Source organism: Stegostoma tigrinum, chromosome 12, assembly GCF_030684315.1.
Source record: "Stegostoma tigrinum isolate sSteTig4 chromosome 12, sSteTig4.hap1, whole genome shotgun sequence".
NCBI lineage: Eukaryota > Metazoa > Chordata > Chondrichthyes > Orectolobiformes > Stegostomatidae > Stegostoma > Stegostoma tigrinum.
In genome coordinates, this window is record NC_081365.1 from 17,337,607 (window position 1) to 17,352,032 (window position 14,426).

The 14,426-nt window shown below is 40.1% G+C and overlaps 1 protein-coding gene across 1 annotated transcript in view; it reads left to right on the forward strand.

Annotated features, from left to right (window-relative positions):
* Positions 1 to 14,426, forward strand: part of ttc3 (tetratricopeptide repeat domain 3) — a gene marked incomplete at its 5' end in the record, with an annotated part of 109,045 nt that overhangs the window by 41,192 nt on the left and 53,427 nt on the right. The window contains 7 exons of the mRNA XM_048540578.2: positions 925 to 1,036; positions 2,646 to 2,798; positions 8,305 to 8,385; positions 9,633 to 9,745; positions 11,301 to 11,427; positions 13,443 to 13,565; positions 13,846 to 13,947. Of these exons, the coding sequence (XP_048396535.2) occupies positions 925 to 1,036; positions 2,646 to 2,798; positions 8,305 to 8,385; positions 9,633 to 9,745; positions 11,301 to 11,427; positions 13,443 to 13,565; positions 13,846 to 13,947 (811 nt within the window). The remainder of the gene's footprint in view (positions 1 to 924; positions 1,037 to 2,645; positions 2,799 to 8,304; positions 8,386 to 9,632; positions 9,746 to 11,300; positions 11,428 to 13,442; positions 13,566 to 13,845; positions 13,948 to 14,426) is intronic.

Below are 14,426 nucleotides of genomic sequence, written 5' to 3' on the forward strand. Positions count from 1 at the left end.
TGATTAGAATCCTGAAGGGCTTATTTGAAGATGAGAAAATCTAAGACTCAGTTGTGTGAATAATCAAGAGATGGGCTGTCGAATGATCAAGACTTCAAATTTCAAAACACGGGGTGTTGGTTTATTTTTGAGAATGAATGAAAAATTAATCAAGTCAGTTCTTCCAGAACCATGGTTTTAAACCAGTGTGTGTCAGAGAGCAAGTGACTACAATGATTCCTGGTATAGAAGTTTGTTTACACTGTGCAAGTTTACAATGGGAGTGAGAAAACATTAAGCCATTAACTTAGTAAAATCTGGGATGAACTTTATTTTAAAATTTAGTTCAAAAGCTTGGACTGAATTTGCAGAAGACCTGACTGAAGTTAGATTCAAGTATAGCCTCCTACTAAAGGCGATCAAGAGCCATTTGGTGGAATAACTCAGTGCAAGGATTTTAATTTATGAAAATTTCCAGACCAGGAGTATTTAGTTAGAATTCTGCAAATTATTCAGAGCTGAAAATATTTACATTCTCCATTGTGTGAATATTCAAAGGAAAACCTTACAGGACAGGAACTGAGAGAGCAGTTAAATCTAACCTTTTGGACACAGAACAAACCTTTCTCTGGATTTTGATTAACTGTAAAGTGATGGTGTTGAGGTATAGATCGAGTTTTATTTTGCTCTGTGTTTTGATATCTTTCAAACTGTGATATATTTAGGTAGCTTAATTTGTTTTACTTTGTTTTTTCATTCTCCTGTGTGTAATAAAATTGTATTATTGCAACCAAATCGGCAGCCTGGAATGCTTATGTTTTAATGAAAGTCCCCCATCTTAATAAAACATCAAAAAACAATCAATGCAGATTTCATTCTGGGACTGATTTGTTCGAAAGTAGCATCAACTGGGATAGTAATATTTGTAAACTGTATTTTCTCCAGAGAGCAGTCAAAGGTACCAACTAAGCTCCTATTTGAAAGCCACAAGAATGAGTCCAAGAGAAATCAGGAAAGAAATGGAATGAGATCGCGTCTTCCACAATACCCAGAAAAGGTGACGAAACACAATGTAATATTTAATTATTGCATGACTGAATACTCAGCCTCTTAACATTACGATTGAAGCACGTTATCAAAAAGAAATCGCTCAATGTTTTGGCAGTGGTGCTACTCATAATACTGTCCGATTTGTCATTTTAGTTGATCCGCATGCATTCTAACTTCACAAAAAGGTTTTACTGCACTCCCCAAAGCCCAGGCGTGTGTTGACAGGCAATGAAAAAGGCTGTAAAATTGGGCACTGGGCCATCAGAACTGTTCCGAGCACCTCCCTGCGCTTCCACTGCAATTTTGCCAGAGACGACAGGTACCTGGAGGCCAGTATAAGCCCTTATGTAACTCATTAATAGTCACTCAAGAGCCTCCCATTTTTAACTGTGACAGGAGAGGCTCAGGCAAGGAACATGGCCTAGCAGGTTTTGCCAGTTAGGATCATGGCTGATTAAATGTAATCACATATTCTCATGACCTTCAAATTCTTTTCCCCTGCAACCCTGCCCTCTTGGGGCGTGCCAGCCTGACACTGATAATATTCTCAACAACATTAAATGTGAGCACCACTGCAAAATGTTGTCCCCACTACTGAATGCAGTCTGAGCAGTGACCACCAGTCCTAGTGCAACTTCTTGGACTGGAGAGTTAGTGGCCATTTGATAGTGTCTGATACTATTGGTAGTGGAATCTGCTCCCTCATCTTTCATTGAAGCCAGGGAAAATTAACAACCAGAAGTGCCATACTTACATTAACATAGGTTGACAACATGAAATGTGTGGTACTTTTTCTATCCTATTTCACAGTGTATACCTGGTACAGGTTGATTGCATCTTTTGGTTTCTGTTGAACTAAAGAATGAATGATAATGGCCTTAGAATTAGAGGGGGTAAATTTAAAACAGAAATGAGGAGACATTTCTTCAGCCAGAGAGTGGTGGGCTTGTGGAATTCATTGCCACGGAGCACAGTGGAGGCCGGGACGTTAGATGCCTTCAAGGCAGAGATTGATAAATTCTTGATCTCACAAGGAATCAAGGGCTACAGGGAGAGTGCAGGGAAGTGGGGTTGAAATGCCCATCAGCCATGATTTAAATGGCGGAGTGGACTCGATGGGCCGACTGGCCTTACTTCCACTCCTATGTCTTATGGTCTTATAATGTGAAGGGCAGTCAACAGCATAAATTTACATTCCATCCTTTAAAATAGTAATAAAATGTCCTGAAGTGTTTCACAAGACCCTACAAAAATAAAACATTAACAACATAGTGCGTTGTTAGGGCAGATGGCCAAAACCTAGGCACATTTTTAGGTTTTAAGCAAATTTTAATGGAATAAAGAGAGGTAGAGATGCCATCAGGGTACGGAGGGAATTCCAGAGATGAGGGCCAAGGTAACTGAATGCATGACCAACAATTTTGATGCAGTTAAAATTTAGGATACTCAATCGGCTAAAGTCAGATGGCACAGATGACCCGGAGGACAGGAGGACTTGAAGAATTTCCAGAGACTGGGGTGGAGGACTGAGACCATATAGGAATTTGAAAATAAGATAAGAAGTATAAATTTTGAAGATGCTAAGGTGATAGCCTCTGATTGTTTTCTTTTGTTAGCCGCTGAAGCCTGTAAATGACTCAAACAGCATGATTAACGAATTGAAGTCTCTAATTCATGATGGGTATATAGCCTTATTGGACAAGCGTGCCCACAATGCAAAACATGCCTTCTTAAAGGTGCTGAACCTAGTGGATCCTGAAAAACTAGAGGTAAGTTTATAATTATTCTGCCTGTGTTCCAATTTTGGATATTACATTTAGATGTTAAAGGAACATGAGGATTACCATTTGGTTTCTATATTTTGGAGTGAATTAAAATAGTGTTAAATACATGAAAAATCAGTGCCCTTTTAATGGTATTTAAATTCACGTACAATGGAAGATTGTTATTATAATTGATTACAGCTCTGACTGTAAGTTAGTATGAACAGTCAATCTCGTACATTTATATATATTCAAATAGTTTGCTAGTGTAATAATTCTCTTCACCTACTTACACTACAGTACATTTATAGTTTGCCCTTGACTGTGTTCCACTTTGGCCATTATTCAGCACTCGGTGAATGCCTCCTCTCCTCATTACCCCCCCCCCCAAAAAAAACCCAAATTACATTGTTAAACTGTTCTAGGTATTTGATTTTGTGCTGAAAGACCTTACCCTTGCCCCATATTCCCTTTCTTTGCAAACTGTTTTGGAACCAATTTCTGAGATAATGGGAACTGCAGATGCTGGAGAATTCCAAGATAATAAAATGTGAGGCTGGATGAACACAGCAGGCCAAGCAGCATCTCAGGAGCACAAAAGCTGACGTTTCGGGCCTAGACCCTTCATCAGAGAGGGGGATGGGGAGAGGGAACTGGAATAAACAGGGAGAGAGGGGGAGGCGGACCGAAGATGGAGAGTAAAGAAGATAGGTGGAGAGAGTACAGGTGGGGAGGTAGGGAGGGGATAGGTCAGTCCAGGGAAGACGGACAGGTCAAGGAGGTGGGATGAGGTTAGTAGGTAGATGGGGGTGCGGCTTGGGGTGGGAGGAAGGGATGGGCGAGAGGAAGAACCGGTTAGGGAGGCAGAGACAGGTTGGACTGGTTTTGGGATGCAGTGGGTGGGGGGGAAGAGCTGGGCTGGTTGTGTGGTGCAGTGGGGGGAGGGGACGAACTGGGCTGGTTTAGGGATGCAGTAGGGGAAGGGGAGATTTTGAAACTGGTGAAGTCCACATTGATACCATATGGCTGCAGGGTTCCCAGGCGGAATATGAGTTGCTGTTCCTGCAACCTTCGGGTGGCATCATTGTGGCAGTGCAGGAGGCCCATGATGGACATGTCATCTAGAGAATGGGAGGGGGAGTGGAAATGGTTTGCGACTGGGAGGTGCAGTTGTTTGTTGCGAACTGAGCGGAGGTGTTCTTCAAAGCGGTCTCCAAGCCTCCGCTTGGTTTCCCCAATGTAGAGGAAGCCGCACCGGGTACAATGGATGCAGTATACCACATTGGCAGATGTGCAGGTGAACCTCTGCTTAGTGTGGAATGTCATCCACGTAGCGGACCCAAAGTTTGGGTTGGATGATTGGCAGAGCTGTTTGTTCGAGTCTCTGCATTACTGCCTCTGCTAAGAACCCTGATATCGGAGATCCCGTGGGTATTCCGTTGGTTTGTCTGTAGGTTTTGATGTTGAAAGTGAAGTGGGTGGTAAGGCATAGGTTGTATGTATCTGGTTCTTCTAATAGTGTAGTCAGTGTTTCTTTGGCCAGGTTGATGTTGATGGATGTGAACAGGGTTGTTATGTCAAAGGAGACCATTATTTCATCCTCTTCTATCTTGGTGTCTTTGGTGTTCAGGAATTCTTGGGTGGAGTGAATGGAGTGGCAAGAGTCTTCTACTAGATGATTTCGTCTTTGGTGTAGTTCCTTGGCTAATCTGTACGTTGGTGTTCCAGGTAGCGAGACTATGGGTCTGAGGGGGGCTCCTGGTTTGTGAATTTTGGGTAGTCCTTAGAAGCATGGTGTGTTGGATCCATCTGGTTTCATTTTTTGGAAGTCTCGTTTAATTCTCCAGATTTTTGAAGTTTTTTGAGTAAGTTTCCTTACTCAAGGAGACCATCAAAGACACCAAGATAGAAGATGAAATAATGGTCTCCTTTGACGTAACAGCCCTGTTCACATCCATCAACATCAACCTGGCCAAAGAAACACTGACTACACTATTAGAAGAACCAAAGACACTTACACCAGACACCACCAACCTCATCAGCAAGGACAACATCATCAAGCTAGTGGACCTATGCCTCACCACCCACTTCACTTTCAATAACAAAACCTACAGACAAACCAACGGTACACCCATGGGATCTCCGATATCAGGGTTCTTAGCAGAGGCAGTAATGCAGAGACTCGAACAAACAGCTCTGCCAATCACCCAACCCAAACGTTGGGTCCACTATGTGGATGACACCTTTGTCATCACTAAACAAAACAAATTAGAGGAAACCTTCAAGACCATCAATAATACCCTTTACTGGCATAACATTCACAAAAGAGGAGGAAAACAACAACAAGCTGCCATTCCTAGATGTCACAGTAGAGCGAACAGTCAATGGGGAACTTCAAACCAGCGTCTACAGGAAAACAACACGTACGGACCAAATACTGAACTACAGGAGCAACCATCCCAACACCCACAAACGAAGCTGCATTAGAACATTATTTCAACGAGCCACCACACACTGCAGCACAGAGGAACTATGAAGAGCAGAAGAAAATCACCTATACAACGTATTCAAAAAGAGCAGGTACCCAATGAACACAGTCCGCCGATTTCTCAGCAACAAACCCAAACAAACAGACAAAACATGCCCAGAAACCATAACCACTGTCACCTATATCAAAGATATTTCGGAAATGACTGCCAGACTACTCAGACCTCTTGGCATCAGGGTAGCCCACAAACCCACCAACACACTAAAACAGCAGCTAATGAACTTAAAAGACCCTATACAGACAACAAGCAAAACGAACGTTATCTACAAAATATCTTGCAAGAACTGTGACAAACACTACATTGGACAAACAGGCAGAAAGCTAGCCACCAGGATACATGAACATCAACTAGCCACAAAAAGACATGACCCACTATCACTCGTATCCTTACATACAGATGAGGAAGGACACCCCTTTGATTGGGACAACACATCCATCCTAGGACAAGCCAAACAGACTCACGCACGAGAATTCCTAGAAGCATGGCATTCCAACCGGAACTCCATCAACAAACATATTGATTTGGAGCCCATCTACCACCCTCTGAGAAAAAGAACAGGAAATGACATCACCAACCCAAGGAAACCTAAACACATAAATAGAAAGCGGGACATAACACCAGCGCTTCACCGGAGGCTCACTGATGATGTTGCCTAGAATGGTGATGAAACGTCTGAAAACGAACCTCCCAGCTCAGCGAGCAAACTTACATCCAGAACCTCAACCTGAGCTGCAAATCTTCTCAAAACTCGCTTCTCCATGTGTTTTGAGGCCGGTGAGAATTGGTCGTGTTTCTTGGTGGTTCAATCTGCCGTTACCTTCACAAGACACAATGCGGCAAGACAGACTAATCACTCTATTGTGCATCAAAGACATATCAGAGATGACCACAAGACTACTCGGACCCCTCGGCTTCAGGGTAGCCCATGAACCAACAACCAGTCTACAGCAGCTACTTATGAATGTAAAGGATCCCATGCCCACGAGCAAAAAAACTAACATAATATACAAAATACCATGCAAGGACTGTGAAAATCATTACACAAACCAAACTGGAAGAAAACTGACAATAAGAATACATGAACACCCACCTAGCCACCAAGAGACACGAGCAATTTTCACAGATCTCAATATGCACGGACAAAGAAGGACACAAATTCAACTGCGACAACATATCCGTAACAGCTTGAGCCAAACAGAGACATGCCAGGGAATTCCTGGAGGCCTGATATTCCAACTGGAACGTCATCAACAAATACGTTCAACTAGACCCTATGTACGAACCACTGAAAAACCAAACTGGAAGTAATGCCAACCACCGTAGCAAACCGAGGCATGTAATTAACAAGCGGGACAGAACACCAATGTTTCACCAAAGGCATATTGACGTTGCCTAGCAGGCTGATGAAAAATCTGCAATCAAACACACAGACTGAACAAACAAGTCTACGACCTCACTGGTGGTATTAATCCAATAGCTGATATTTACAGCTGGCAGAGAGAGTCCCTTAAGTTTTTCAGTCAAAGTGGCTATTAATTTAACTAGAAAACACACAAATTGCAAATATTTTTCAATAAAGAGATAATATCTGAAATACACAAGTTTTTCGTGTCTTGGAATGCCTCACTCTCTAGTTGCAGACATAGAGTCATACGGCACGAAAACAGACCCTTCTGTTCACCTATGCCATGTTGAACATAATCCCAAACTAAACAAGTCCCACCTGCCTGCTCCTGGTCCATATCCCTCCAAACCTTTCTTACTCATGTTTGTATCCAAATGTCTTTTAAACATTGTAATTATACCCATATCCACCACTTCCTCAGGAAGTTCATTCCACTTTAACACTATAAAACAATAATAATTTGCATCAATATGGTGCCTTTACTGTAAAATTTCCCTCAGGCACTTCACAGGAAGTATGTAAGTCATTTTAGTTGACATTTTTTCTTAAAACTTACCCCACAAGTTAGCAAGGCTAAAATGGCCATCTTAAGAAGCCAGTACATAGCTTGGAAGACATTTCAAACTCAGTAAAATGCTACACTCGGCAAAACAGCCCAAATTCAATACCAACAATGTGTATTGAGTTTACAGTAACGTATTAAGGCATATACCAAGTAGCAAGACAGTTGATAAGAATATGTACTGATTACAATTAATCAAAGATTTAACTTGTATTCAGTAGGAAAAACTGCTATTAGCATTAAATGGTATTATGGCATTTACCTTTTTATAAGCTCCAACCTTAATAAAATAACTGTATTAAGTTTTCAGATCACAGATCAATTTTTTAGAATCTGTATGTATTTTTCAAAAGGCACCATTAGTATAAATTTAAAATGTTGGCCTCTGAAGTTTGAAAGAAAGAAGAGTTTGGACCATTATAAAGTGGACGTGAGATAATGTTTGAGCAGAAGCAAATTACTACAAATGCCAGAATCTGAACTGAAAACAGAAAATGTTGGAGATGACTGTGGGTTAGGCAGCATCCATGATCTCAGAGCTAATTACATGCAGTGCCTAAAACCTGTAAGATTAAAATTAAAAATATGCCTGTCAATTGTGAGAGGAAAAGACAGCTTCACCCAAGAGAGAAGGGAATGGTTTGTATCATCTCTGGAGATTAAAAACCCAAGCCACATAAAGCACTTCTCATTAACGGTGCATGCTCAAGAATAGCATATTCGCTTCAGGATGCATTCATTGGTATTAAGGTGTTAATTTGATCAAGGACATGAGAACCATAGAGTCTGACTTGAATTCATAAGTTCAAAGTTGATGCATATTTAGTTTTTAGCTGTGTTACATTTTTAGTTCAGTAACTACCTACACTTATTTCCATTAGGTTAAGAAACCTATCAGGCGCAAACCATGGATCCTCATTTTCCAACTATGCAAACAAGTTGAATTATTATTCATATTACACAGTGAGTTGTTAATTGTTTTTTTTTCTTTTCCAGGAAGCATCTCTGTCTAGAAGTGAATATGTGATAATTATCTATGGTCATGCCTCTGCCCTCCTTGGCATTGGATTGCCTGAGGTATAAATCGTTATTTTCTCTGATTTTTTTTGAGAGTTCTCAATTATTGCTATAAGTGAGCGTGTTTGAAATGTGTTGTGCAAAGTAAATTATTATATCAGTATCTGATCCAAAAGTCCACCTAATAAATGCCCACGTGAGCATTCTTCTTTCTTTTTGTGGATGGTAGTGCTATGGTTACAATCAATATCAGACTCAAATGAAAACGTTTCATATTTGAAACAAGGCATTGGATTCCAGTGTGCTATTCAGTCCTGGGATGATGCTTGCCGACGGTCCTTGTAAACCTTTGGATTAACTAACCCTCCCATACACACAATTAGACCCACACCACCACTACCAACCACCCCAACCCACAACCGTTATATAGCATTCCATTTGGTGCATTCAATAGAGACGCTTAGGAGTTGTGAGCAAATATCTATAAGGCAATTTCTGCCTTCACTTCAGAGTATTACATGTATGAAGAAGTAATGACTGTTTCTTTTCTTTTTCACCCCCACTACCCCTTTTATAAACAGACAAAAATTGACACAAAATGTCAATATTTGTTTTGACACACTATGGGACATAGCTTGCAGCATGCTGGGTTAGACTATAAATGCAGGAAGACTATGTAGATTGTAGGAGTAGAATGTGAATGATTTTGGGTGCCTTTACAGAAATGAACTTAAACTTTTGTTATTTTGGTTCCGCTTATTAAACAGTCATTACCAAGAAAGTTTCATTTGCTGACATACGCATTAAGTGGCACTTAGAATTGCAATACCAGATAAAGGTACAGGCTCCCTCTCTCAAGCATGACCACTAGGTAATTTATTACTAAGGCATGAAATGCACTAATATCACTTATGAGATCTTAAACAGTGTATTCTGTTGCATACATGAACAATATCAAAAATGGCCACACTATTTGATTTTGTTTTTTTTTCTATTGAGTACCTACCCACATTCACATCCTTTAAAGAACCTAAATATTCTGATGAAGGGTCTAGGCCCGAAATGTCAGCTTTTGTGCACCTGAGATTCTGCTTGGCCTGCAGTGTTCATCCAGCTCCACACTTTGTTATCCTAAATATTTTGTGGCTCAACAAAGACCCAGTCAGACAGATCACGCCATATGGACTGACCCCGGTGTAACTGTGACAATAAACATATATGGTAGAGGTATCATTAGGCGTTTGTAGTTGGTGTTCTTGTGTACTTTCTGTTCAGGAACCACTAATTTGTACTTTACGTAAAACTAGGAGCTGACCGAGGCTGAAAATCAATTTAATAAAATCTTGGAGCAGTTCCCACAGCAACGCCTTGACTGTTTGGCATTTTACGGACTTGGCAAAGTGTACTTCCGGCAGAACAGGTTGGTGTCCAGAAACCAAAATCCATATGTAGAAAATGGCAAAGGAGTCCTCTGCATGAGAAAATATAAAGTTGTGGTCTTTATTGGAACCTCAAGTTTCCACCATTTGTATTTGTAATTTTGGAAGAAGTAAAAGATTCGTATATGAATTTTGGGTATGTTGTGGAAGTATGAGTAGAAAGTTACAATAGGACATAGCTTAAATGAGGGAGCAGTGAATGAATTCCATTGGGGGAATGTGTAAGGGCATTCACTTTGGATGTGGTAAAAACAAATGAGAGTATATTCATAATGGTGAGAAACTGAGTGTTGTTGGACAGGTATGAGGTTTAGGCATCACTGCACAATTCATTAAAGCTAATGCAATGTCACAAAAAGTTTTAAACAAAGGACAATTAAATATGGCCAAATTATTTCTGGGAGTGTATTTATAGAAGCCAATGTTATGCTTTGGTCAGGCTTCATCCGGAGTACTGTGTTCAGTTTTGGGCACTGCGTTTAAGGTCTTGGAGTGGCAGGATGTGCACATCCTTTCCAAATGTATTCCCTCCGCTTCAGGCAGTGTTGGAACAGTGTTTCTCTGTTGTCGACAGCAAAATTGCACCTTTTCAAGGAGGCTTTGAGTATCCTTGAAATGTTTCTTCTACCCTCTTGGTGCTCTCTTGCCATGTCAAAGCTTCTGGTAGAGCGCTTGCCTCAGGAGTCTCAGATCAAGCATGTAGGTGACATGGCCCACCAGAGCTGGTCAAGTCATGCAGTCCCTGATCAAGAGCCTGTGTGATGAGACAACCTTGTTTGATCTGCCTCTGGACATGAACTGGATCTATTGTGGTTCCATTGCTTAGGATCTTGCCTTGTATATCACCTGAGGGGCATGCAGAGAATTACAACAAATTTTTGGGAATGGTCAAAGCATACCTTTGCATTTGAGCATCAAACTTAGTGACAGAACATCCACAACCTTCCGGAGTAGAGAATTCCAAAGATGCCCAACCCTCGTGAAGAAATTTCTGCTTATCAGTCCTAATAATCAGCTACCCCCAGCAAAGGGAAGCAACGTCTTTGTTTTACCCTGTAAAGATCCTTCAAAATGTTATATATTTCAAGGGGTTTGCCTCTCAATCCTCTAAATTTGAGAGTATATGCCTATTTTATTGAATGTCATTATAAGATAACGTTCTCGTATCAAGGACCAATCTGAGAAAGTGAATTGGCAACTTCTGTCTCTGTGTTCTTGCATTATCAGGAAGGTTATGGATTTTGTTAAATTTAGGGCACTAGAGACACTTCTGAAACTGTTTGCTTTAGTAATAAATGAGTAAGCAAAAGTTCGAGAAGTGGAAATGGGTGCACAAGGTGGACTTGATTCAGATTTGACCTGCAGAATCTTTTATTGTAAATTTGGTCCAACCATATAGCTTATTTGTGTTGGCTCATATTGTTTGTCTGCCCTTTCCTTCCATTTTCCAATCCGTTGCTTTAAAAATAGCTGTTACATATTGAAATACATTGTTTCCACTGAATCTTCTCCATTTCCATTGTATTTTTACCACAGATTTGCTGATGCTCTAGACCCTTTCACTAAATCCTTAACAATGGTAAATCGTAAGATTGTCCCAGGCATACTAACATGGCCCACAACAACCGTTGTTATTGAAGAAACACAGGCTGAAAAATTAAAGGTAAAACTTTTTAAATATATTGTGATAAAATTTGATAATGTATTATTGTTAATTAGAAACTTGGATTCTAGAGTAGGGTTAAGTTTTGTATAGCTCTGTGAAAATGTCTTGTTTCTTTTCAAAAGTCAGAAAGTAACATTTGAACAGGGAGTTCAAAGCAGCCTTTCTAAGAAAGCATCGGATTTAAGGTAAATGACTCTCAAGCTACCTGGCTTGATAATTGCTAACTTTGTTTAAATGTTAAACTTGTAACGATCTACAGAGTCAGTTGTCTAGGGTCGTCAGGTATGATGAATATCAGAGCTGGAAGGAAGTCTTAAACTGTTTTAGCTGTCTGTGCCATCAGAGTTGAAAAGAAGATTTAAGCTATTCTTAGAAGTCAGTGAGAAAAGTCAGAGTTAGCCTGTGTCTTAGGGAGAAACTGAGAGTGTGTGGAATTTTGGTTTGGAGACCATGTAGAAAGTTTCCAGAACAATGCAGTCTTGTCAGTTGAGTCGAACATTTTAAAGTAGAAATAGAATTGAGACATCACTGAGGTTGACTGTCTGTAAAGGATTTTGCTGGGAAAGGAATTGATTCTTTCTTAATGTTGTCTATGATGGGATCTTTCCAAATTGTCTTCTGTATGCAGCAGATTTTTCTTGTCATACAAAGAACTTGTCCATTTTTCTTAAGTTCAGTCTCATATGACTGACCACACATTTGTCAGGTTTCATTTTGGGATTTGACTTGTTCAATATCAACCTCAACTTGGATCATGATCTTGGAAAGTCGGCGTCCTGACCAATCAAATGCCTATTAGATTTAAACAAACAAATTTAAACAAAACAAACTGCATTTGTCTCTCAGTACTTTTAGAATTCCACTCATTTAATGTCGTGTGTAGAAGCATTTACACATACAATGTAAAAATTTTCTGACCCCTCAACCTGAAATTATTTTGGTGCTTTCTGCTTTATTCCAAAACTTTCTAAGCTTTTTGTCTCTGATCACTAATTTTTAAATCTTTCTAGAACATAGAACAGCACAGTACAGCACAGGAACAGGGCCTTCTGCCCATCATATTTGCACCGATCATGATGCCATTTTAAACTAATCCCATCTGCCTGCAAATGGTCTGCAACTCTCTATTCCCCACCTGTTTGTCTGTCTGTCTGTATAGATGTATCTTAAACTTTACGAATGTTTCTGCTTCTACCACCCACCACCCTCTGTGTAAAACATCGCCTTTAAACAGTGACCTTTCACCTTAAACCTATGCCATATAGTATATGGCAATTCCAATCTGGGAAAAAGACTCCCACTATCCACCCTATCCCATGCCACTCAAAATTTTATGTGCTTTTATTCAGTCACCCTTCAACCTCCAATGCTATAGTGAAAACAATCTAAGTTTATCCAACCTCTCCTTGTACAGAATACCTTCTAACCCAGTTAACATTCTGGCAAGAGATAGCAGGAACTGCAGATGCTGGAGAATCTGAGATAACAAGGTGTAGAGCTGGATGAACACAGCAGGTCAAGAACATCAGAGGAGCGGGAAAGCTGATGTTTCAGGCCACGACCCTCCTTCAGAAATCTTTTCTGAAGAGCCCGAAACATCAAATTTCTTGCTCCTCTGCTGCTTGGCTTGCTGTGTTCACCCAGCTCGACACCTTGTGGTCAAACATTCTGGTAAACCTCTTTTGCACCCTCTACAAAGCCTCCACATCCTTCCTATATATGTGGGGACCAGAACTACACACAATACTCCATACTTGGTCAAAATAAAGTCTTAAATAGCTGTAGCGTGACTTGCCAACTTTTATTCACGATGCCCCGATGTATTAAGGCAAACATGCTATTCATTTCGTTACCACCTTATCCACTTGCAGTCATTCTCTCCCTGTGTTATCCTGTAGTATGGACCATGCGCAACATTAAAATTTCTTAGTTAAAACAAATATCTTTATCTGTTGGAGTTTGTGAGTTTTCCATGTAAAGTTGCTCTTTTTTCATATAATTCCATCTTTTAGGCGATGTTGGAAGAATACATTGAGAAATGCAGATTTCCTCCAGTACCTGATGCAATCTGCCGCTATCAACATTGCCAGGGACATCCTAAGGTCCAGATCTACTTCACAGACCCAGATTTTAAGGTAGTGAATTTTAAGGTGCAAGTAGCACATACCAAGTGATTTTAATTGAGCAATTCTCCAGGATTAAAAAGGAATAAAGAGCGACAAATGCTGGCTTAGCAAGAGATACACACACTGTCATTTTTGCTAAGCCATAATTATGCTGTGGTCATCTTTGACCTTGTACTCTCAACTGAGCCGGTAAGCATGCTGTCAAAATATCCACTGTGCCTGCAAGAAATTAGTAGTTTATCTAACTATACAGTACATGTTATTGATAATTTTGTTCCTTGTTTTCCAGGGCTTTATTCAAGTAATGTGCTGCCTACAATGTTGTGTGGAATATCATATCAACTGTTGGAAGAAATTGAAAGCAGCTTCCTTTGAAGATAAAAATGACAAGGTTAGTTCCCTTTATAAATGGTGGCAATGGATGTTTGTGGTATTTGTACAAGAATATGAACAAGGACAAGATTGTGCTAGATTGACTAGTTGAGTTTTACAGTATTGAAGTGGATTAAATTCAAAATCAGAATTTGTGAAACATTCAGAATAGTTCTGTCAGCCTACTATTACTTGTCGTACACAAGTCATAATTTTGTTTATTCCCTTTCAAGCTTTTGCTGAAAATCCCATTTCAAGGATGGCAAACATGCAGAATAGTGCCAAATATAATCCCTGTGCTGTAGTTGTCCATGGAGTCTACTGTTGAAGTAGGTGGTGCCCTCAAGCTGTATAACTACTGCCTCTTCAATTGAGTAAGATGTTTCTGGTCCTTTGAGGATTAATTCAGTTAATTTGAGAAGTTTTGACTTTGTTGGTCCTTTATAAATGCCAGTTGTTGATCACTTGAAGCAGTACAAGGAATTGAATATATATAGT